At 43.2% G+C, this 25,606-nt stretch overlaps 2 protein-coding genes across 2 annotated transcripts; one reads left to right on the top strand and one right to left on the bottom strand.

Annotated features, from left to right (window-relative positions):
• Positions 1 to 5,003: 5,003 nt before the first annotated feature.
• On the top strand, positions 5,004 to 6,068 carry LOC308150551 (kelch domain-containing protein 10-like; the record flags this gene model as incomplete). Its single annotated transcript, XM_080523369.1, has 1 exon — positions 5,004 to 6,068. One exon carries the CDS (start codon positions 5,004 to 5,006, stop codon positions 6,066 to 6,068), a length of 1,065 nt encoding a protein of 354 aa, XP_080379495.1.
• A 4,540-nt stretch (positions 6,069 to 10,608) lies between these two features.
• Positions 10,609 to 14,141, bottom strand: LOC308150550 (cyclin-dependent kinase 6-like; the record flags this gene model as incomplete). Its single annotated transcript, XM_080523368.1, has 7 exons — positions 10,609 to 10,686; positions 10,790 to 10,922; positions 11,063 to 11,113; positions 11,318 to 11,427; positions 13,158 to 13,325; positions 13,602 to 13,734; positions 13,900 to 14,141. 7 exons carry the CDS (start codon positions 14,139 to 14,141, stop codon positions 10,609 to 10,611), a joined length of 915 nt encoding a protein of 304 aa, XP_080379494.1.
• Between the last annotated feature and the right edge of the window lie 11,465 nt (positions 14,142 to 25,606).

Here is a 25,606-nt window from a genome sequence, read left to right as displayed (position 1 = left end):
TCAACTACAGAGGGTATTCTAAATAAAATACAATTAAGGTGCCTGAGCTCGACCTTTTTCAGCAAGCTAGATATGTCCTTTATATAATAGAACATTAAAATATAGATAAATCAAATATTTATTTTTCACAAGTTATGAAGTCTAAATGGCACCGTATTTAAAAAATGACCCAGTAGTCCTACAGTTCCCTCCATATGTATTGGAAAGAGGAAGCATTTCATCTACTTTTAGCTCTATACTCCCAACAGTTTGGATTTGAACTCAAACAATTACTATGAGGTTAAAGTAGAGATTTGTAGCTTTAATTCAATGTTTGGTTGTTTTTTCAGATTGGTTTCACCATTTAGAAATTACAACCCTTTTTATACATAGTCCCCCAATTTCAGTGAACCAGTAGTATTGGAAAAATGGGTTGATAAGTTTTTCTGGTAGCCTATATCAGGTTCCGTCACATCATAAGAAAGCTGTCAATGTCTAGTATTGATTTTAGACTTTGTGTTTGCCCTTGGAGTCTGCTGTTGGTGTCTGTCAACATGAGGCTCAAAGAGGTGTCAATGAGAGTCAAGGAAGTAATTGTTAGGATGAAAAACAGAAACAAAACCAAACCTCAGGCTTGCTAAAATCAACAGTCTGGAACATTATTAAAAAGAAAAAAGCACTGGTGATCTAAGCAATCGCACACGGGCTGGTAGGCCAAGGAAGACTTCTACAGTGGTTGGCTGAAGAATGCTTACCATAATTAAGAAAAAACCTAGAACAACTGTCCCACAGAGCAGGAACTCTCCAGGAGATACCTAGTATCTAGTGCCAAAACTGGGGGACGAGAAGCCGTGGCAGATTTTGCTATAATAATAATATGTACAAGAACATATAGTGTTGCTTTAACAATGAAGTTGTTCAAACTGACAGAGAGACATGTTTGGTATTTACGTGCTTCATTTTAGAAATATGAGAAAGTTACACATGTTAACTTGTATGTGAGGCATGATCACACTTTCAACTACAAGTCACCAGTCTCTTCATCACTGGAATTAAACAGTATTCAGTAGTTACAGTAGCTTTGTGTTAGTTATGCATACTTAGTGGGTGATGTAGCTTCACCCACAGGTGAGTACACATTGTTCATTGTTGGTCCAGCAGACAGTCAAGAGCTATATAAATGATGGTCTAGAGGCCACATTATATCAACAGTTTTTGGCAAAACTGTTTAGAATTGGGGTAAAGTCAGACATCTTGACCTTACTTTAAAAAAAGATAGCATTTCCATGATATGCAATGCAGTTTCAGACTGTATACAAAAACTTAACTTCATTGTTAAAATTAAGCTTCAATAAAAAATTATATTCTGTAGAGTATTCTGAGGAGTATCTTTTGCTCTGCTCAGCACTTCTTGCTGAATGAACATGTGTACATTTAAAAGGCCATATCTGTAAACATATTCTTTAACTTTCCACATTATAGCACATGATTAACAAATGTCCTGATTCAATTGGCAACAACAATTACATGGCATATGAAAGTTATGGCAATTCATGATATGGTTATCATTCAGCCATACAACAGACCAGTTCATTGCCACAGCTTACGTGGTCCTCATGTGTCTGATCACTATGATATGTAAAACATTTAAAAGGTGCATGGTTAACAGTCGGAACATTAAAAAAAAAACTGTTGTTGACATGATTTAAATATGCATATTACAGTGAAATGTATATATTATACATATAATATATTACCGTGAAATTTGTTTCCCTTTGAGTTATACCAGTATGCGTGACTGAACTGTATTATGTTTGTACTTTGAAAGAACATTTAAGATCTTTTTCATATTTGTAAGCAAGGTGGTCACACAGTGGGACCATACAGAGGTATATTTTCCCTCCTTGGTCAGAGCCTGAGTTGAGGATGGGGGGTCAGCTGGAAGTGAGTTAGTCTTCCTTCTTGGTGTCAATATACTTGGTCTTCTTGGCTAACGCAATGGCGTCCAGGTGCAGGTTACGGTTGAGAATGGCAGAGCCGCATGTGAGAGCCCCTGCCAGACCCCCGGCAAAGCCGCACGCAAACACGTCCTGGCCTGCAGATTGAAAACACACACATGGGACCATCAACACACAGACAATATTCATCTGCTGGATAGGCTTTTAAGAGTGCATTCACAAATATAGACACAACATCATCCTGACACAGACACTTGATAATGTTCCCAGCCTTTATAAAAGATACTTGACCCCTGGTTAGCCCTGTGGAGAGACTGACCTGTGAGGTAGAGGTTCTTCAGTGGAGTCTGGGGTCTCACTGTGGCATTGAGCTCAGCGCTGAAGCGAGCAGTGCCATGGTCTGCTCCGTAAATTTCTCCCCGCGGAGCTCCAATGTAGTGTGTGTTGGTGATGGGGGTTCCCACGTCAATAAACATAATCTAGAGGCAGAGTGAGGAAAGAAAAACTATGAGAGGGGACATCAACTAATTTCCAAGGCATCAAGTTATCTTTTGCGGGATAGGGTTGAAGGGAACATATGTTACAGGTGCTTCTACCATGAACTGTAAATGCTACCTGGCAAGAAAACAGAATACTCTATGAACAAAGGTAGGTGTGGTATGAATGGGATATGTAAGGGGTTGTTTTACCTTGTCTTTGGTAATTTTGGGGAAGTTCTCCATCACCACTTCCAGAATAGAGTCAATAAAGACCTGCTTCAGTTCCTTGTAGTCAGCCCCTCTGTTGGTCACTTTCCCATCCTTCCACTCCTCAAACCACTCATAGTTAGCGAAACTAACCAGACTCAGGGTGGACTTGCCTTTCAAGTATGAAAGAAGATAGACAGGACAAGAGGTGGTTGAGACCCATGTTTGAGGAGTACACACACACACACACACACACACACACACACACACACACACACTCACACACACACACACACACACACACACACACACACACACACACACACACACTCAGCTCTCTGAAATGAAAGGCAGTGGGGACACGTTACATCACATGACCACATGAAATGTAATTTCAGGTCCAGTAGCAGACGTGAGGTCCAGATTAAAGGGACACCTGTTTTCCAAGGCCTTCGGGAGGCGGGCCTCATCTGGGAGGCGGGCAGCCAAGGCGTACAGAAGACCTGCGGGGTCTGCTTCCTGTCTGTCTGTCGCCCCACCCCTCCCCCCCCGCCGCCCATGCCTGAACATGAACATGAACACAACTGCATGAACACAACACTAAATTACGTGATAGACTCATATTTTAAACGTATTCAAAGGCGTAATATCGCTACTAATATTGAAGTCTCAACAAAGCGACGAATGATGACAGTTAGCATCAAATGAAATACTTTTTACATTAAACTATACATGAACATAAAATAGGAATAATACAATAGGAATCTAAACAAACGAAACACTTTAAAGTGCTCTATCCTATTGGAAATTCCACTATTTGAATTTAAACTATTGCTCCCAGCATACTTTGCGATAATCATACCGCTGGAGCGAAGTGAGATTACTCCTAGGTAGGGTGACCAGGTCCCAACAAACCAAATGTGGGACAAGGAGTATGTTTGTGTGGGACAATGTGGGACACCCTCTCAACAGGCCTGGATCGAACTTTAGGTGCCCCTGGTAGCATCCCCCCGCCCCCCCGGCCGAGAGAGCTATGTCTATCCAATTTTTTTAAATATATGTGCATTTCCATTCTGTTTCCTATTCTGTTTGGTTTATTCAGTAGCATCCAATAGACTTTGCAGATAAAAACAAATATATCTTATTTGAATGTGAACGTCACAATAAAGTATCTGTATGGAGCAGAAAGTGAGGTCAAAGTGCAGTATCGATTTAGTATATTAATAAAGAAAAGTAGCCTGACAGTGTTAGGCCTGTAGATGATTGAGTATGTAGGCTATCTAGTTAGCTAACTAGCCTCCCATTTGCAACACAAATGCATTGACAAGGCTGGCTAACTCGCACACACACTAGACGAAAACAACAACGAAAACAACACACAATGACAGTGATAACAGCTAGTCAAAGGATAAACCAATTGCCAAATTGTCATTTTTCAGTTTTTAGATAGCCTGACACTACAGATTGTAAGCTTTCAAATGATGTGTCATACATTGTAGTCCTTGCTTTTGAACACGTCCTAAAACGAAAGTGGTCACTTATCAGTAGCCTACGGCAAACGAGAACAGTGAATCCAATCCAGACATTATACGTTTTTAGTTATCGTTAAACTATTGTTTATTATATCGAGTGGGTACTTTAAAACTTCAAGTTGGTGTTGTGAAAAAAAAAACGAAAACTAGATATTGTTGACACAATAAGTTTCACTTTACGACCTTTGAGTCAGCGGCTGGTTCACACATTCAGCCAGCTCCCTATGTCCACGTGGGGCAATGTCCGTTGCCATGGGAACATTAATGCTGTTTCCTGATAGGCTGAAGACTGGACGTTAGCTGCGCTTTGTTGCGGCGCTTAGATGGACACTGGCCCCGTGACGATAGCCTTCCCTGCTTTCTCCACAGCCATTGGATGAATCAGATTTTAGAAAAGTGTTTTAGCCAATCAAAATTAAATATGCGGGACATCGTCCCAATTTGCGGGACGCACCAAAAGTCGTGAAAATGCTGTGCAGTCCAGCGCAAAGCGGGACATCTGGTCACCCTAGGCGGTGATCTGGAATCAGTTTACACCACTGTGGTTGGTCTGATCACTAACAACGATGAGACAGGGAATGAAATAAAATAAAATAAATAAATAAATAATAAATAAAATAAAATAACCTCTCCTTCAACATCAGCAAAACGCTGACCGTGGATTTCAGGAAGAAGCGGGGGGGGGGGGGGGGGGGGCGCGGGCGCGCTCTCTGATTGGTCCGTAGATGCACAGCCCGGATGTGCATTTTTCGAATGTTTTCGAGTGTTCATATTCATGTATTAGTCGGATTCTGTCTAGTTTTTATGTAACGTTTTTTTTCTTCTGTTGACTTGGATCTGGGGAAACGATGGAGATGAATATATTCGAGAAGCTGTCAGACCCTTTTCTCCGAGTAGCAGGTACTACTCACCGCGACGGCCACCGCTGGGTGGCAGACAACACCAACCTGTACGTGTTCGGACTCGGAGGGTACAACCCCGACTACGACGAGTTCAGGCAGATGTGGAAGTACCACTTCGCCACGAGCACCTGGCAACAGATCCGCACAGAGGGCTACATGCCAGGCCTGGCCTCCATGGCAGCCGTTCTGCACGGCAACAACCGGTTAGTATTAGGAGGGTGCGACGTCCACGGGTACGACGTCCACGTCTTCAACGTCAAGTACAAGCGGTGGTCGCAACTCAACTGCCGAGGGATGAAGCCCAATTGCATATACGGACAGCCCATGACCATCATTAACAGCTTCCTGTATGTGTTTGGAGGAACCCATGGGTACAACTACAGCACAGAGCTACACAGGCTGGACCTGACCACCAGGGAGTGGATCCACCTCAAGACCAACAACCCCCTGCCGGGGGAACGGTACACGGATGAGATGGCACACGACGGACAGAGGATCTACATCCTGGGAGGGTTGGCTCGCTCGACGTACTACCCTCTGGACAAGATTGACGCCTACAATCTGGAGACCAACTCGTGGGAAGAGATCGCCACCAAGCCTCATGATGCAATAGGGTACCCGGCTCCTAGGGGAGGTCACAGCTGTGTGCAGATGAGAAACGACGTGTTCCTGTGCGGCGGGTACAACGGGAAGCTGATCCTGGCGGACCTGTGGAAGATTAACCTGCAGACGTTCCAGTGGACCAAACTGCCGGCGGTGATGCCGGAGCCCGCCTACCTCCACTGTGCTGCCGTCACCCCGGCTGGCTGCATGTACATCCACGGTGGCGTGGTGAACATCCACGAGAGAAATCGGACTGGCTCCCTGTTTAAGATCTGGCTGGCCGTGCCCAGCCTGCTGGAGCTGTGCTGGGAGCGGCTGCTGAAGGCCTCCCCCCACCTGGCCCAGCTCTCCACCGTGCAGCTGCTCAACCTCGGCCTCACACAGGAACTCATAGAGCGCTTGAAATAGGGGAAATGGGGGGGGGGGGGCATGTTTTATGATTGTTCAAAGCAGGGGGGGAGGCAGTTGGATCACCCTCATGCCAATCTTGATTCAGGTTAGCGGTTTATCTTTTATCGTTCAAAAAACGTTCGGGTTGAAATGTCAGAGGTTTTAATTGTATGTTAGCTTATCGGTGTGGAGAGCAGACACATGCTAGTTATGATCTTTAAAAAGCACTTCAGTTGAATCTAATTCTGCATCACACTCCTCATGTCCACGTTACACTAATAAACTTTGTTAGACGTACACAGTGGTGTAGTCTAGTTTTTTCTAGTGGATATACTGTGATTTTTCCCTCCCAGCTTCATGCTCATCCGTCCCGTAGCGACACCCCATAAGCACCACCATACTCACTTATGCATACAGTATGCATCTACACATATATGAGAGCATTCTGAACGACTGGTTATGTGTTTACAAACATTTCAATTTATTATAAACAAAACAAGACTTTAACAACCAATGGCATTTACAGCAGGGGGGTGGACTGATTTTCTACTGTTTAGTGTTAATCACCATCACTATGTACTCTCAGCTTAAATGCAAGAAAGAAAGAACTGTTACAAGAACTGCTACAAGAACTGCTACAAGAACTGCTACAAGAACTGCTACAAGTCAAACGCTTCAAATAAGAAAAAAACAAACAGCCTGGTAGTCTACAAAGCTTTCCAAATATGCTTGTACTCGGCCATCTGAGGTTTGCATTGCCTCCTTGCTTGTGTGGCAGAACGATGGCTTCTCAATTCAATTCAATTCAATTCAATTCAATTCAATGATACCTTATTTATCCCCGTGGGGAAATTCATTCTGCCACGCCACTCCACTAAAAACAACACATAACAACACAACATAAAGGACAGACAACAACACTGGGTCAGCCATATACGGTATATAAAAAACAGCGAGATCACGATAAAAAAGTGGATAAAAGAGATGGCTATAGTTATTATATTAAAATACTAAAATACTAAAAAGTGATGATGATGATTAAAATAAATAATAAATACAAATTCAGGAGCCTTGACCCCGACTGCTGCTTTAGTTGCCATTGAACAGTCTTAGTGCAGCCGGGATAAATTATTTTTTATATCGCTCCGTCCGGGAGCGTATCGTAATGAACCGCCCTCTGCGGCGGCTGCTGGTTTGCCCTGCGAGGACATGATGGAGGGGGTGGTTGGGGTTGTCCCTGATGGACAGCAGCTTACTCTTAGTCCTTCTCTCCACCACCGTCCCCAGAGAGTCCAGGCTCCTTCCCACCACTGAACCCGCCTTTTTTACGAGCTTGTCCAGCCGTCCGGTATCCCTCTTGGTGATGTTTCCCCCCAGCAGACTGCAGCGTAGAAGAGAATGCTGGCCATGACAGACTGGTAAAACATGGCCAGCATCTCTCCACACACTTCAAAAGACCATGTTGTGATGTACTTCCTTGGCTCAAAAAGTATTACAGGGGGCCCATTGATGCTGATCGTCATCAAATGACTGCTAGTGGATGTGTTATTATTATCTCTGCTTTATGGTGTCCCCACCCTACAGGCCAAGGATGAGAGGGCAACTCAAACTAACAATGGATCACTGATTAACCCTAGCCTGCATTCCCTATAGACCTTATCTATGGAAGGTACTAGGTAGTACACTTCATCGTCCATAGTTGGTAGTTTCAGTGGGTTTTTTAGACGCTAGTAGATAGTGTTATTGTGAGCATCAGTGGCAGAGCTGTCATACGAGGCTCATGTGTAGTGATTGGTGAATAGGGTGAATAAGGTGATTTGTGCTTGGATCACAGTCTGTAACCTTGGTTGTCATTGGTCAGGATGGACCTATATTTCCACCTCATTCTGACCCAACCAACCCCCCTGTGTTGTGGCCCAGCACAACCTAGCAGGGGAGGCTGGCGGAGGTAGAAACCGGAGGATGTGTTTGATACCGTTCCTCATTCCGTTCCGTGCATTACAATAAGCCCGTCCTCCGATGTTCCACCTCCACCAGCCTCTGCTGCAACCTACTGTGGCTAACTGACTACCATAGGCCACAACCTTCTGGTCTCAGACCTGTCGATGCTTCAGAGAGCCCTGTTGTCTATCATTGTTCAAGGGGTCGGTTTAAGTTACATACAGATCTGGGATCAGGCTTAACAGGCTAACTGGATGAGCGAGCGGACATCTGCTATGTGCCCACGCTTAGACAGTAGTCTGATGTTGCACTCTGACTATTAATCAGCCATTTGACCCCTGTGAGTATTTTTTTTTTAAATATATTTGCACTCGATCAAATTTCAGGACCCTCCTTTCATGACTTTTCCTAGATATGTGCGTTCTACCACCCCAGTATCCTTACATTTTCAAAATCACATCAGGATAAGCTAGTATAAAGCTATTTTGCAGTTTTTCTGTGTAGGAAGCAGGCTAATTTACAGGCGGCCAACTAGTGGTCGTTGTGTGTAAATAGCAGCTTAGCATTGTAAAGAGGGGGTTCTTTTAGTAGGTAAAAAAGGCACGGCTGTTCTAGTGTTAAAGAAAGACCAAGAGGACAAACAGGCTGGGGCGGCTGTGGCTCAGGAGGTAGAGCTGGCCTGGTCTAATGATCGCAAGGTATGTGGTTCGGCGGTTCGATCCCCGGCTGGCCATGTGTCGAAGTGTCCTTGATATTATCCTATATAATAACTATTATATACTAACTATTAAAGAAAAACCAAGAGGATAAACATGGAGTCAAGAGAAGATGTTTTTTATATATATATATATATATATATATATATATATATATATAATAATGCCTTCACAATGTAAAACACTTTTTCAAATACGCAAGTCTGTATAACTGTTTCATACGCATATACACATTCTTATACATTTGTGCCCACACAATTATATACAGTATGTCATAACGTTTTGCACCTTTTGAGCTCAAGTTCATTTACAGCTTATAACAAAAAATATATATTATATACATTTTCTGAACATTTCAAGTATTATCATATACAGTATGTTTTTAAGGATGTTTACACGTTTTTTTGTCGAGACTTAAATGGCTGCAGTACTGTATGTAAGAAGTGTACAAAACTGCATATCATATTATCGTGATTATTGACAGTGTTGATAGGCCAAAGATAAAGATTTTAAAAATAACAGTCACAGCTGACTCAGAATAACCTCCCACAGGGCTATATGCCAGTACAAATCTGTGATTTGCTTTTAGGTTTCCCATCTTAACCTGTCATAGAATAAGGCAACACCGGATTCAGTTTGGTGCACGCTTTGGTGTCATACTAGAGGTCAAAGGTCATAAGAGAAGTTAAACTGCCCTGGTGTAATAATAACACTGTCATGGAGTCTGGGTTATCCCAAGGGCTATGCCACAATTCCAATAGTAAAGCAGACATTCAAAACATGGTGTAGACAAAATATGTGTATTGCTTAGAAAAAATATATCTCATGTTGATGAGATTGAGGGTAATCAAATCAAGCTCAATAACTGTAAACATATGCTGTTCATTTGAATAATGGAAATATCAACAGTAACATTCTTATGAACATTGCAGCAAAAAAACGTTTCTCTTATAAATGCCCAATAAAAACAAAAGTACAGTATGAACAATTCTATTATCACACCAATAGTAAAAAAATAAATAAAAAATAAGCCAAACACTGGACAAAAAAAAAAAAAAAGTACAGGTGGAACAACCTAAAAATACCTTATTAACTTTTGTGCACAAGGAGCAGTGTCATTGACTTGGAGCAGCTTGAGATTTGTAATATCGCTTGTAAACAATAGCAATATCCCTCAGTAATAAATGAAAGCAAACACCTCGTCTTGTTCTCCTACAAAATGCCCTTCAGCAGCTCTTGGTTCCATCCGTATGCACAAACATCGGAAGCACTTTAATGTTATTAACAGTGTGGGCTGGTATTAAATAAGTGGTGGAAACCAAGATCAATAAACAATGAGCAATGCCTTTTGTTATACAGCTCTGATGTGTAGGACACAATGTGTGTACCTATTAGATCAGATAAAATATTTCCTTTTTCTTCCCACGTTTCAGTTTACATGTTTTCCCATGCATTGTTAGACTGTACTGCTGGGTGATGCTACAGTCATGTTGTGGCAAGCACCAAGTTAATTAGCTATCGTTTGACAAAACACAGTGCAAAGAAATACATTTCAGAACATTTTTCTCATTGTGAGACCTTTGTTTTGGGTGATTATACTTTTCTTTGTTCTTCTTTACTCAGCGACATTTGTTTTTAGCAGCACTGCTGGGCAGTGTAACCTCTTTAGGGACGGAACTGTAGGTACAATAGAACACATAGGAACCCCTAGGCCATAATTCCTAAACAATCATTTTAAAACGGAAAATGGTTTCTTGCTGCACTAGAAGAATCATACATGTCAGTTATCCTGGAAACTCGCTATCTCCATTTGATTGAATTGGGGCCATTCTAGATAAGATGAGCAAAGCAAAAGGAACATTGTAGTTTTTCTCCCCACTTCCTCTCTGGCTGTGAGGCTCTTAGGATTCTGCCAGGAAAGGGTGGGCCAGGGCTCTGCAGGCTGAGATCCGATTGGTTGGGCTGAACGAAAGACATTGCTGCAGACAAACAAAAGACTGCTTCATAAAGAGTGTGATCACGCAATGGTAATGACTGCATCACTGCATTGCAAGAGAAACATCATGTAGTGGGAGTGCTCACAAAGAGAAGGTTGCTCTCTTCCTGGCCCAGGTTGGAAAGAAGCTGTGTGCAGGGACCTCCTGAAGCCAAGCTAGGGGAGTAGGAGATGGGGCTCTCCTTTGGCCATTCCTCCTCTCTGGGCAAGCCAATCACCCTATGGGATATGAGACAGGGCATAGTCTAACCTCAATCCACAGTTGCAAGGCCAAGGCAAAACACAGCCAAAATGATGTATGTAAGTGGTTATTATTATTACAGATATTTCAAACGTGGTGGAGGGAAGATAAAACTCACTCAAAGATCTTCTGGAGCTGTTCAGCCTCTGTGGATCCACGGAACAGTGGTCTATGGGATTGGAATTACTGTAAATATTATTGCATAAGACACAATGCAACCCAACCAGTGAACAGTACCAGTACATCCAGTGAATAGCACCTTTGTAACAACTGCTCTACTGCACACTTCACCTTCAAGTTGAGCATTTAAGCATAAAAGCGCCCTTCCTCTTTATAACACCTAAAAAGCACCCCCTAGCTCAGTTCCTCTGACCTCAAGAGGAACAGCTCAGCGAAGATACAGCCAGCACTCCACACATCCACTGAGGGCATGTAGCCAGAGTAAAGTAGCACCTCTGGAGCCCTGTACCACAGTGTCACCACCTGGACAGGGGGAAAGAGGATAGATGGGAAGGAGGGAGGGAAAAGAGAGGTAGGACATAGAGAATGAAATAAAAATGTATTCTACTGTTATGCGCTGCTTTGCCCCCTACAGTACAGCAGGGGGTGATATAGAGTAATGATATTAGATTAGATTCACTATATTGCCATTGCAGAGTATTAGTACCAGACAACAACATGCAGTTTAGGATCTAAGCAGAAGAGCAAATAGTGCTATAAAACATGATAGTGATAGTGATAGGTACAGTATGGCAAGTATGGTAGTTAGAGGTATATACAGGAGAGGATAGTAGTAAGCTATGTACAGTTAAGGTAGCTATGTACAGTATGGAGTATGCAGATGTATAAATAGAGGATATATCAAAAAGAGGTATGTGGTGGCCTGGGGTGGTCCAGCGGTCTAGCACCGCGGTCTACAGTGCACACATGTGCCCCATGTAGGCATGGGTTCGTATCTGGCCCATGCCCTGCTGACATGCCCTCTCTCCCTTCTTCTCCTTACTTCCCTGTCTGTCTTCACTACATCTGTCTAATAAAATGAAAAATATGAGTGGGACTGCCCCAGTCCAAAAAATAAATAAAAATAATAATAATAATATGGCATGTGCAAAGGTAGTATTTGTGTGATTTGTGTGAAAAACAGCAGTAGTACAAAGGCAGGGTAACTGAGTGTTCACATTGACCAGGGGTGTGTGCAATCAGCATTAGTGCAAAGGCTACATTGGTTGTCCACAGAGACCGGGGGGATACTGTGAGTCAGTGTAGTGGGGGGGGGGGATTGTTTATCAGAGTGATAGCTCTGTGAAAGAAGCTGTTCTGGAGTCTGTTGGTACGGGACCTGAGGATCCTGCACTACTTGAGTCTCTTAGATGGTAGGGGATCAAACAGACTGTGGTTGGGGTGCGAGGCATCCTTGATGATGCTTGCTGCCCTCCGCCGACACAGGTCTGCCTGGAGGGACTAGATAGTAGGGAGTTTGGTGCCAATGATGCGCTGGGTGGTTTTCACCACCGGTTGCAGGGCCTTCCAGTCTGACACAGTGTAGTTGCCATACCACACTGTGATGCTGTTGGTTAGGATGCTCTCAATGGTGCAGTGGTAGAAGTTGGCCAGAATCCTGGGAGACAGCTGGGCTTTCTTCAATCTCCTCAGGAAGTATAGGCACTGCTGCACCTTTGTGACCAGGGAAGAGGAGTTGAGGGTCCAAGAGAGGTCCTCGGAGACGTGGACACCCAGGAACTTGAAGCTGGGAACACGCTCCACCTCCATCTCATTGATGTAGATGTGGGAGTGTACGTAGCCCCCAGTTTTCCTGAAGTCCACAATGATATCCTTGGTCTTACTGGTATTGAGGGCCAGGTTGTTGTCAGCACACCACCACACCGCCAGTTGCTGGACCTCCTCCCTGTAGGCCGACTTGTCATTGTTACTTATCAGGCCTACCACCGTGGTGTCATCTGCGAACTTGATGATGGTGTTAGAATCATGCATCGGCACATACTCGTAAGTGAAGAGGGAGTAGAGGAGAGGGCTCAGTAGACAGCCCTGTGGCACGCCAGCGTTTAGGGTCAGGGTGAAGCAGGAATGGTTGAGGGAGGTGCTGATACCAAGATCACTGAGATACACTAGCAAATGAATAAAGCTTTCAAAACCATGTATAACCTGTTAGGTTATGAAATCACTGGGGAACTGACTGCTTCACATAGACTTACGCAGGGTGTAAGGGCGATATCATAGGTGTAGATGCGTGCCAGTCCAAAGTCAGCGATCTTGACCTCTCCGCGGCTGCTGACCAGGACATTGTCCGGCTTCAGGTCGCGATGCACCAGCATGTTGGTGTGCAGGAAGTCCAGCCCCCGCAGCAGCTGCACCATCACATCCTATACAGACAGGAAGCAGCATGGCAGCATTGCACTTCCTATGAGAGGATTCTATTCTCTGTCTATAGGAGGGCACATGTATGTAAAAAGAGCATACAATTCAACACCAGTAGCCTACTTCATGGAGTGGGTAGTCAGAATCCCAAATCAATGTCTGCTATTGTTTCTGTGACAATTGAATTTGTCACTTCAAGATAATGATGATAGTAGTCTATAAAGTAGTACATGACTTCAATGTAGGTAATTCCAGATGCAGTTATGTGACAGAGTTCACACCTTAATTTTGTCCAGGCTCAGTCCAGTTGAGGGTACTCTGGAGAGGAATGTAGACAGGTCCTGATCAATGTACTCAAACACCAGTGTCAGGTCCAGATTCCTGAGCCCCCGTACAGCAGACACATCGAACAACCTATCAGTAGCCAGATCAACAATCAAAGTGAATATTTCCTTCTCTTAAATGAATAACATACACATGTACGTATGAAAGCAGGAACATTACTCAACATGTTGTTGTTGTTGTTGTTGTTGTTGTTGTTGTTGTTGTTTGATAGAGCAAGTTCAGATATTTACTTACTTTACTATGTTGGGATGATTGAAGAATTCAAGTTCACGCAACAACGCTACCTCCCGGATCATGAAAGCAGTATTTCCACTCGCTGGGTCTCCAGGTATGTTCAACTTCTTCACCGCTACGAGTCGCTGTAGATCGTGAACTTCTCTAGCTTTGTACACTTTACCGTACGCGCCTTCACCGATTTCTGCAAGTATCTCGTAGTTATGATGATCATAACTAGTGTTGATAAACTTGACATCCATGGCTGGCCGGATTTGTAGACTGTTGCAGCTAGAATGGATGAGATGTCAATGCATAAAGGCTGCCAAGTAGGCAAACACCAGCTGGAGAAACCAACTAGCCACTGTACTGCTGGCTAAAACTGCCGACCCTAGTTAACCCCGTTATACCTTTTGATTGATTGATTGAAAACTTTATTAGAAGATTTGCAGAAGTAGGTACATGAAAGTACATATTACATACAAGGTCAACTAACAGGATAAAAAACCCAAGAAAGCCACTGGCTTATTTCAATTGGGGTCCTTGATTCTCAATTCATCGTTACATGTAAGGAAGCAACCTCAAGGATCTTTCCCCACTTCAGCTTCAAATAAGCTAGTTAACATAAACTAGTGCTAACTTAACAAAATCGTTCAGCAGCTGTTTACACTATGAAACTAAGCAAGTAATATTGCATGTATACAAATACGAATTAACTCACCTTAACTCAAATTTCTCAACACAGTGGCAGTTAGCTGGCTGGGCATGGGCATTTGAAATGTGAAACTCCCCCAAGCAGCTCCCAACTAATCAGATCTCTCAAAGATTCTCATCATGGTTTGGCATATGCATGAACACGTCATTTTGCACGTGTCGTCCTCATGGTCAATACTGTATGCAGATTACTTTTTGTCTAGACATTTTTGTTTATTTTATTTTATTTTATTTTATTTATTTTATTTTGTTTATTTGTGTTTGTTGTTTTGTTTTGTTTGGTTTCCTAGTAGGGTCGTTTTTTTTATACGTTGCCTTTTCCGTCCCCAGTACAAATCATGTTGTATTTTGTCTAAATGTTGACAAATACGAATTCCATTAGGTTTTTCATGTATAGTCAATTGTTATTTATTATGAATACAATGATATGGGCTTCTAAATTGTTGTTTTCTACATTTTAAAAGCTTTGGTTAAAGATGTAAATAGATGTTGTATGGGATTTGGGATGTCCCCAGTGTTGTTCATTCAACTTCAATCCCAAAAATAACTATTAAAAACATATACATTTCCAAATATGTTATTATTATTTCATTTTCCTGATCAATATTTATTGAAATCAAATATAGTTTTTATCCATTTTTTAAAATATTTTGTACAAAAAATTAAGGTTGTATGCTTGTCCCTGTGATCACTGTCCACCCTGTTATGCTGTGTTAATGTCCCTTTTAAAAGAAAACCATATTTCTCAATCACATCACTCTCAAAAGAGAGTCTCAGCCCTCCGATTCCTGGGGGTGCACATACAGGATGACCTGTCCTGGAAGAACAACACAGCAGCCACCATCAAGAAGGCACAACAGCGGCTCTACTTCCTGAGAGTCCTCAGGAAGGAACACAACAAGCAGGAGATACTGGTGGCCTTCTACCGCGGCGGAGTGGAGAGCATCCTCACCTACGGCATCTGCAACTGGTTCTCCAGCTGCACAACCGCGGAGAGAAATGCGCTACAGAGAGTCGTGAGAACAGCCCAGAAGATCACCGGCGCCCCCCTCCCCTCTCTGGAAGAGCTGTACAGCACACGCTGTCTCAGGAAGGCCTCCAAGATCTCCAGAGACCCAACCCACCCTGGGTACGAACACTTTACCAGGCTGCCCTTGAAAAGGCGGTTCAGGACCTTGGCTGCAAGGACAAACAGACTGAAGAACAGCTTCTACCACAGGGCCGTCCAGGCCCTGAACACAGCAAAGACCTAGGTTCTGGGCCCTGGACAGTCTGGACGGATTGATGGCAGCTGCTGGACTGAAAAAATCAGGTGTAGTGCTGAGGCACAAATATGTACATTTCAAGCCTGCAAACTGCAACACTTTAAATAAATGTGCAATAACACTATTGTGCAATATGACAACCCTAGTCGTCTATCTGTACAGTATAGTATAGTGGATAGTGTACATAGCCTTTATTTATGTAAACCAGCTCCTTTCCCTTCTTGTTTTTTTAGTTTTTTTTTTTCTTTCCTAGCACCAGGGGAGCCACCCCTCCTAAATTTCGTTGTTTGGTACCTGTACTGTAGCAATGACAATAAAGACCATTCATTCATTCATTCATTCATTCATTCATTCACTATGTGCAATATGACAACCCTAGTCGTCTATCTGTACAGTATAGTATAGTGGATAGTGTACATAGCCTTTATTTATGTAAACCAGCTCCTTTCCCTTCTTGTTTTTTTAGTTTTTTTTTTTCTTTCCTAGCACCAGGGGAGCCACCCCTCCTAAATTTCGTTGTTTGGTACCTGTACTATAGCAATGACAATAAAGACCATTCATTCATTCATGAGGTGACATCACATCAGTGGAGGGGATTTCAAATGTTGTAAGCTGTGTGATTTTCTACCTCTTTTACCATCCATCTGGTTTTTATCCAGTGAGTTTAATGTGGTTGACCATAACGTGTCCACCCTGTTATGCCTAAATATTGAGGAGATCAATCAAATTGAATAATTTCAAAAAAAAAGTATTTAGTGCAAATTAGATTCCTCATCAAGTAGTCATGGTCATTCTAGGCATTATGCTAACACAGGCAGGCTAAAGGCTAACTTTAACTCAAAATGTCCACCCTGTTAGTGTCCACCCTGTTATGTGTCTACTCTGTTCTGGAGACACTCGCCCTATTCAACTACAGAGGGTATTCTAAATAAAATACAGTTAAGGTGCCTGAGCTCGACCTTTTTCAGCAAGCTAGATATGTCCTTTATATAATAGAACATTAAAATATAGATAAATCAAATATTTATTTTTCACAAGTTATGAAGTCCAAATGGCACCGTATTTAAAAAATGACCCAGTAGTCCTACAGTTCCCTCCATAAGTATTGGAAAGAGGAAGCATTTCATCTACTTTTAGCTCTATACTCCCAACAGTTTGGATTTGAACTCAAACAATTACTATGAGGTTAAAGTAGAGATTTGTAGCTTTAATTCAATGTTTGGTTGTTTTTTCAGATTGGTTTCACCATTTAGAAATTACAACCCTTTTTATACATAGTCCCCCAATTTCAGTGAACCAGTAGTATTGGAAAAATGGGTTGATAAGTTTTTCTGGTAGCCTATATCAGGTTCCGTCACATCATAAGAAAGCTGTCAATGTCTAGTATTGATTTTAGACTTTGTGTTTGCCCTTGGAGTCTGCTGTTGGTGTCTGTCAACATGAGGCTCAAAGAGGTGTCAATGAGAGTCAAGGAAGTAATTGTTAGGATGAAAAACAGAAACAAAACCAAACCTCAGGCTTGCTAAAATCAACAGTCTGGAACATTATTAAAAAGAAAAAAGCACTGGTGATCTAAGCAATCGCACACGGGCTGGTAGGCCAAGGAAGACTTCTACAGTGGTTGGCTGAAGAATGCTTACCATAATTAAGAAAAAACCTAGAACAACTGTCCCACAGAGCAGGAACTCTCCAGGAGATACCTAGTATCTAGTGCCAAAACTGGGGGACGAGAAGCCGTGGCAGATTTTGCTATAATAATAATAATATGTACAAGAACATATAGTGTTGCTTTAACAATGAAGTTGTTCAAACTGACAGAGAGACATGTTTGGTATTTACGTGCTTCATTTTAGAAATATGAGAAAGTTACACATGTTAACTTGTATGTGAGGCATGATCACACTTTCAACTACAAGTCACCAGTCTCTTCATCACTGGAATTAAACAGTATTCAGTAGTTACAGTAGCTTTGTGTTAGTTATGCATACTTAGTGGGTGATGTAGCTTCACCCACGGGTGAGCACACATTGTTCATTGTTGGTCCAGCAGACAGTCAAGAGCTATATAAATTATGGTCTAGAGGCCACATTATATCAACAGTTTTTGGCAAAACAGTTTAGAATTGGGGTAAAGTCAGACATCTTGACCTTACTTTAAAAAAAGATAGCATTTCCATGATATGCAATGCAGTTTCAGACTGTATACAAAAAGTTATTATTATTTAAAAAAATATATATATTCTGTAGAGTATTCTGAGGAGTATCTTTTGCTCTGCTCAGCACTTCTTGCTGAATGAACCTGTGTACATTTAAAAGGCCATATCTGTAAACATATTCTTTAACTTTCCACATTATAGCACATGATTAACAAATGTCCTGATTCAATTGGCAACAACAATTACATGGCATATGAAAGTTATGGCAATTCATGATACGGTTATCATTCAGACATACAATAGACCAGTTCATTGCCACTGACAGCTTACGTTGTCCTCATGTGTCTGATCACTATGATATGTAAAACATTTAAAAGGTGCATGGTTAACAGTCGGAACATAAAAAAAAAAACTGTTGTTGACATGATTTAAATATGCATATTACAGTGAAATGTATATATTATACATATAATATATTACAGTGAAATTTGTTCCCCTTTGAGTTATACCAGTATGCGTGACTGAACTGTATTATGTTTGTAATTTGAAAGAACATTTAAGATCTTTTTCATATTTGTAAGCAAGGTGGTCACACAGTGGGACCATACAGAGGTATATTTTCCCTCCTTGGTCAGAGCCTGAGTTGAGGATGGGGGGTCAGCTGGAAGTGAGTTAGTCTTCCTTCTTGGTGTCAATATACTTGGTCTTCTTGGCTAACGCAATGGCGTCCAGGTGCAGGTTACGGTTGAGAATGGCAGAGCCGCATGTGAGAGCCCCTGCCAGACCCCCGGCAAAGCCGCACGCAAACACCTGGCCTGCAGATTGAAAACACACACATGGGACCATCAACACACAGACAATATTCATCTGCTGGATAGGCTTTTAAGAGTGCATTCACGAATATAGACACAACATCATCCTGACACAGACACTTGATAATGTTCCCAGCCTTTATAAAAGATACTTGACCCCTGGTTAGCCCTGTGGAGAGACTGACCTGTGAGGTTCTTCAGTGGAGTCTGGGGTCTCACTGTGGCATTGAGCTCAGCGCTGAAGCGAGCAGTGCCATGGTCTGCTCCGTAAATTTCTCCCCGCGGAGCTCCAATGTAGTGTGTGTTGGTGATGGGGGTTCCCGCGTCAATAAACATAATCTAGAGGCAGAGTGAGGAAAGAAAAACTATGAGAGGGGACATCAACTAATTTCCAAGGCATCAAGTTATCTTTTGCGGGATAGGATTGAAGGGAACATACTGTATGTTACAGGTGCTTCTACCATGAACTGTAAATGCTACCTGTCAAGAAAACAGAATACTCTATGAACAAAGGTAGGTGTGGTATGAATGGGATATGTAAGGGGTTGTTTTACCTTGTCTTTGGTAATTTTGGGGAAGTTCTCCATCACCACTTCCAGAATAGAGTCAATAAAGACCTGCTTCAGTTCCTTGTAGTCAGCCCCTCTGTTGGTCACTTTCCCATCCTTCCACTCCTCAAACCACTCATAGTTAGCGAAACTAACCAGACTCAGGGTGGACTTGCCTTTCAAGTATGAAAGAAGATAGACAGGACAAGAGGTGGTTGAGACCCATGTTTGAGGAGTACACACACACACACACACACACACACACACACACACCCACACACACACACACACACACACACACACACACACACACACACACACACTCAGCTCTCTGAAATGAAAGGCAGTGGGGACACGTTACATCACATGACCACATGAAATGTAATTTCAGGTCCAGTAGCAGACGTGAGGTCCAGATTAAAGGGACACCTGTTTTCCAAGGCCTTCGGCCTCTAGTTTAGCTGTTGTTTTTGTTTGTCTGACTGTTTGTCTGACTATTTTTAGTTTTTTCTTGTATTTCTGTAAAGCGACCCTGAAAGGCGCTATATAAATGTAAGTTATTATTATTATTATTATTATTATTAATAATATTAATATTAATATTATTATTAATTACACACGATTAGACATGTGATGGGGGCTCCTGCAGTGTAGACCCCCCACTGGCCAGAATAATACAAGGATAATTGACCAGTGGCCTCCCTTCTTCCATGCTTCCCTTTAAAGCACTCTTATCTCCCTCTGTACATTTGCTCTGACTACTCACACTGAACACAATTCACAACTTCATACTCTCTCAAGTGTACACTGGCCTCCTTCAGATGTCTTGAAGTCCACTGTTCAACAGAACTCCATCAAACCTATTCTTAGTGTGTGTGTGTGTGTGTGTGTGTGTGTGTGTGTGTGTGTGTGTGTGTGTGTGTGTGTGTGTGCGTGTGCATGTGTGTGTAGAGCGCTAAAAGAGAGAAAGAGAGAGAAAGAGAAAGAGAGAGAGAGATTGCATACATACTATACTGTATACTGTGGCTGTGAACATACAGTATGTCTCCATAACAGCTGTAGCCCTCCACTCCTCCCATCATAAGCCAACCTTGGTGCTCTGGGATTAAGTGTGATGACATTAACAATGATATTAACGTCAACTTTCTGTACACAGAGATCAGTCCTAGTTGATGCCTGTCTGTGTCTACATACCATTTGGCCCCAACATCCACACTTCCTCCCACCCCCAATACATCTGCCACATGACAGCCCTAGAACCACATCAAGAAGAAGGTATGGCCACCATGATCATGGCAGCACAATGAATGACAATACAAAGAGTACATTCTCATAGCATCATATCATGTAAAGCAAATGAACATGGGTATGAATGATCTCAGCTGATAACTCATCATTTACCACCAGCTTCACCATAATAAGCAAACATGACTACTGTAAAGAAGCCACTGCATTTCCCTATGCAAACACGGTGCAAGCCAAACGTTGGGTAGGTCATATACAATAAGTTAAGTCAAGGCTTTATATGTATAGTCTTATCGTTATGGTGAAAGTCTACATTACAGATATATTAATCGGCACTATTCGGGGGTCTCTCTTCGCCACGGCATTCGTGCGCAAATTGTGCCCACCGTTTCTCCAACCAGAGTAAGCTCTTAAAAAGTATTAAAAGTCTTACGATTATAATTATAAGCTAAATAAATAATATAGACAATGTTTAAAGAAATACAACCTCAGAAGCTACTTCACTGAGTCCAATGCAATGTGGGATACTGTGAGTGTAATGAGTTGTGCAAAGAGTCGCTCTCAGAAAGACTACAATTTATCAGTTCCTCCGTGGCGCAGCGCGTTCGTTCGTGCGCGACTCATTCATAGGTACAGGGTTCGAATCCCAGGTCTGGCGGATGGCCCCCCGAGTGCGCGCGGAGAGAAATGGTACTGATGAGCATTTTCGTTAATGGCCAAAAAAACATCTCTATGCCCTGGGACTTGAAGAAGAAGAAGAAGAAGAAGAAGAAGAAGAAGAAGTCCAACTTGAAAAAAGACAGAGCTTAGGGTGAAGATAGTAGGGGTACAAAAAAAAAACTCCTGGACATACGCAGGCATATGTGCCTCCAAAGTGGGCGGAGCTTGTGTCTAAGTGGGCGGAGCTTGTGTCAAAGTGGGCGGAGCTTAAATCAAAGTGGGAGGAGCTTAAGTCAAAGTGGGCGGAGCTTAAATCAAAGTGGGAGGAGCTTAAGTCAAAGTGGGCGGAGCTTAAATCAAAGTGGGAGGAGCTAAAGTCAAAGTGGGCGGAGCTTAATTCAAAGTGGGCGGAGCTTAAGTCAAAGTGGGCGGAGCTTAAGTCAAAGTGGGCGGAGTTTAAGTCAAAGTGGGCGGAGCTTAAGTCAAAGTGGGCGGAGCTTAAGTCAAAGTGGGAGGAGCTTAAGTCAAAGTGGGCGGAGCTTGAGTCAAAGTGGGAGGAGCTTAAGTCAAAGTGGGCGGAGCTTAAATCAAAGTGGGAGGAGCTTAAATCAAAGTGGGAGGAGCTTAAATCAAAGTGGGAGGAGCTTAAGTCAAAGTGGGCGGAGCTTAAGTCAAAGTGGGCGGAGCTTAAGTCAAAGTGGGCGGAGCTTAAGTCAAAGTGGGCGGAGCTTAAGTCAAAGTGGGCGGAGCTTAAGGCAAAGTGGGCGGAGCTTAAATTAAAGTGGGAGGAGCTTAAGTCAAAGTGGGTGGAGCTTAAATCAAAGTGGGAGGAGCTTAAGTCAAAGTGGGCGGAGCTTAAATCAAAGTGGGAGGAGCTTAAGTCAAAGTGGGCTGAGCTTAAATCAAAGTGGGAGGAGCTTAAGTCAAAGTGGCAAGAGCTTAAGTCAAAGTGGGCGGAGCTTAAGTCTAAGTGGGCGGAGCTTAAGTCAAAGTGGGTGGAGCTTAAGTCAAAGTGGGAGGAGCTTAAGTCAAAGTGGGCGGAGCTTGTGTAAAAGTGGGCTGAGCTTAAATCAAAGTGGGAGGAGCTTAAGTCAAAGTGGGCGGAGCTTAAATCAAAGTGGGAGGAGCTTAAGTCAAAGTGGGCGGAGCTTAAGTCAAAGTGGGCGGAGCTTAAATCAAAGTGGGAGGAGCTTAAGTCAAAGTGGGCGGAGCTTAAATCAAAGTGGGAGGAGCTTAAGTCAAAGTGGGCGGAGCTTAAATCAAAGTGGGAGGAGCTTAAGTCAAAGTGGGAGGAGCTTAAGTCAAAGTGGGCGGAGCTTAAGTCTAAGTGGGAGGAGCTTAAGTCAAAGTGGGCGGAGCTTGTGTAAAAGTGGGCTGAGTCTAAGTCAAAGTGGGCGGAGCTTAAATCAAAGTGGGAGGAGCTTAAGTCAAAGTGGGCGGAGCTTAAGTCAAAGTGGGTGGAGCTTAAGTCAAAGTGGGCGGAGCTTAAATCAAAGTGGGAGGAGCTTAAGTCAAAGTGGGAGGAGCTTAAGTCAAAGTGGGAGGAGCTTAAGTCAAAGTGGGAGGAGCTTAGGTCAAAGTGGGCGGAGCTTGTGTAAAAGTGGGAGGAGCTTAAGTCAAAGTGGGCGGAGCTTGTGTAAAAGTGGGCGGAGCTTAAATCAAAGTGGGAGGAGCTTAAGTCAAAGTGGGCGGAGCTTAAATTAAAGTGGGAGGAGCTTAAGTCAAAGTGGGCGGAGCTTAAATCAAAGTGGGAGGAGCTTACGTCAAAGTGGGAGGAGCTTAAGTCAAAGTGGGAGGAGCTTAAGTCAAAGTGGGAGGAGCTTAAGTCAAAGTGGGCGGAGCTTGTGTAAAAGTGGGAGGAGCTTAAGTCAAAGTGGGCGGAGCTTGTGTAAAAGTGGGCGGAGCTTAAATCAAAGTGGGAGGAGCTTAAGTCAAAGTGGGCGGAGCTTAAATTAAAGTGGGAGGAGCTTAAGTCAAAGTGGGCGGAGCTTAAATCAAAGTGGGAGGAGCTTACGTCAAAGTGGGAGGAGCTTAAGTCAAAGTGGGAGGAGCTTAAGTCAAAGTGGGAGGAGCTTAAGTCAAAGTGGGCGGAGCTTGTGTAAAAGTGGGAGGAGCTTAAGTCAAAGTGGGCGGAGCTTGTGTAAAAGTGGGCGGAGCTTAAATCAAAGTGGGAGGAGCTTAAGTCAAAGTGGGCGGAGCTTAAATTAAAGTGGGAGGAGCTTAAGTCAAAGTGGGCGGAGCTTAAATTAAAGTGGGAGGAGCTTAAGTCAAAGTGGGCGGAGCTTAAATTAAAGTGGGCAGATGGACAGAACTCCATCAAACCTATTCTTAGTGTGTGTGTGTGTGTGTGTCCGTGTGTGTGTGTGTGTGTGTGTGTGTGTGTGTGCATGTGTGTGTAGAGCGCTAAAAGAGAGAAAGAGAGAGAGATTGCATACATACTATACTGTATACTGTGGCTGTGAACATACAGTATGTCTCCATAACAGCTGTAGCCCTCCACTCCTCCCATCATAAGCCAACCTTGGTGCTCTGGGATTAAGTGTGATGACATTAACAATGATATTAACGTCAACTTTCTGTACACAGAGATCAGTCCTAGTTGATGCCTGTCTGTGTCTACATACCATTTGGCCCCAACATCCACACTTCCTCCCACCCCCAATACATCTGCCACATGACAGCCCTAGAACCACATCAAGAAGAAGGTATGGCCACCATGATCATGGCAGCACAATGAATGACAATACAAAGAGTACATTCTCATAGCATCATATCATGTAAAGCAAATGAACATGGGTATGAATGATCTCAGCTGATAACTCATCATTTACCACCAGCTTCACCATAATAAGCAAACATGACTACTGTAAAGAAGCCACTGCATTTCCCTATGCAAACACGGTGCAAGCCAAACGTTGGGTAGGTCATATACAATAAGTTAAGTCAAGGCTTTATATGTATAGTCTTATCGTTATGGTGAAAGTCTACATTACAGATATATTAATCGGCACTATTCGGGGGTCTCTCTTCGCCACGGCATTCGTGCGCAAATTGTGCCCACCGTTTCTCCAACCCGAGTAAGCTCTTAAAAAGTATTAAAAGTCTTACGATTATAATTATAAGCTAAATAAATAATATAGACAATGTTTAAAGAAATACAACCTCAGAAGCTACTTCACTGAGTCCAATGCAATGTGGGATACTGTGAGTGTAATGAGTTGTGCAAAGAGTCGCTCTCAGAAAGACTACAATTTATCAGTTCCTCCGTGGCGCAGCGCGTTCGTTCGTGCGCGACTCATTCATAGGTACAGGGTTCGAATCCCAGGTCTGGCGGATGGCCCCCCGAGTGCGCGCGGAGAGAAATGGTACTGATGAGCATTTTCGTTAATGGCCAAAAAAACATCTCTATGCCCTGGGACTTGAAGAAGAAGAAGAAGAAGAAGAAGTCCAACTTGAAAAAAGACAGAGCTTAGGGTGAAGATAGTAGGGGTACAAAAAAAAAACTCCTGGGCATACGCAGGCATATGTGCCTCCAAAGTGGGCGGAGCTTGTGTCTAAGTGGGCGGAGCTTGTGTCAAAGTGGGCGGAGCTTGTGTCTAAGTGGGAGGAGCTTAAGTCAAAGTGGGCGGAGCTTAAATCAAAGTGGGAGGAGCTTAAGTCAAAGTGGGCGGAGCTTAAATCAAAGTGGGAGGAGCTTAAGTCAAAGTGGGCGGAGCTTAAATCAAAGTGGGAGGAGCTTAAGTCAAAGTGGGCGGAGCTTAAGTCAAAGTGGGCGGAGCTTAAGTCAAAGTGGGCGGAGCTTAAGTCAAAGTGGGCGGAGCTTAAGTCAAAGTGGGCGGAGCTTAAGTCAAAGTGGGCGGAGCTTAAATCAAAGTGGGAGGAGCTTAAGTCAAAGTGGGCGGAGCTTAAGTCAAAGTGGGCGGAGCTTAAGTCAAAGTGGGCGGAGCTTAAGTCAAAGTGGGCGGAGCTTAAGTCAAAGTGGGCGGAGCTTAAGTCAAAGTGGGCGGAGCTTAAGTCAAAGTGGGAGGAGCTTAAGTCAAAGTGGGCGGAGCTTGTGTAAAAGTGGGCTGAGCTTAAATCAAAGTGGGAGGAGCTTAAGTCAAAGTGGGCGGAGCTTAAATCAAAGTGGGAGGAGCTTAAGTCAAAGTGGGCGGAGCTTAAATTAAAGTGGGCGGAGCTTAAATCAAAGTGGGAGGAGCTTAAGTCAAAGTGGGCGGAGCTTAAATCAAAGTGGGAGGAGCTTAAGTCAAAGTGGGCGGAGCTTAAATCAAAGTGGGAGGAGCTTAAGTCAAAGTGGGCGGAGCTTAAGTCAAAGTGGGCGGAGCTTAA

Source organism: Nansenia antarctica, assembly GCF_963989245.1.
Source record: "Nansenia antarctica genome assembly, chromosome: 2".
Lineage (NCBI taxonomy): Eukaryota > Metazoa > Chordata > Actinopteri > Argentiniformes > Microstomatidae > Nansenia > Nansenia antarctica.
The sequence above is the reverse complement of the archived record's forward strand: the minus strand, read 5'-3'. Positions and strand labels throughout refer to the sequence as shown.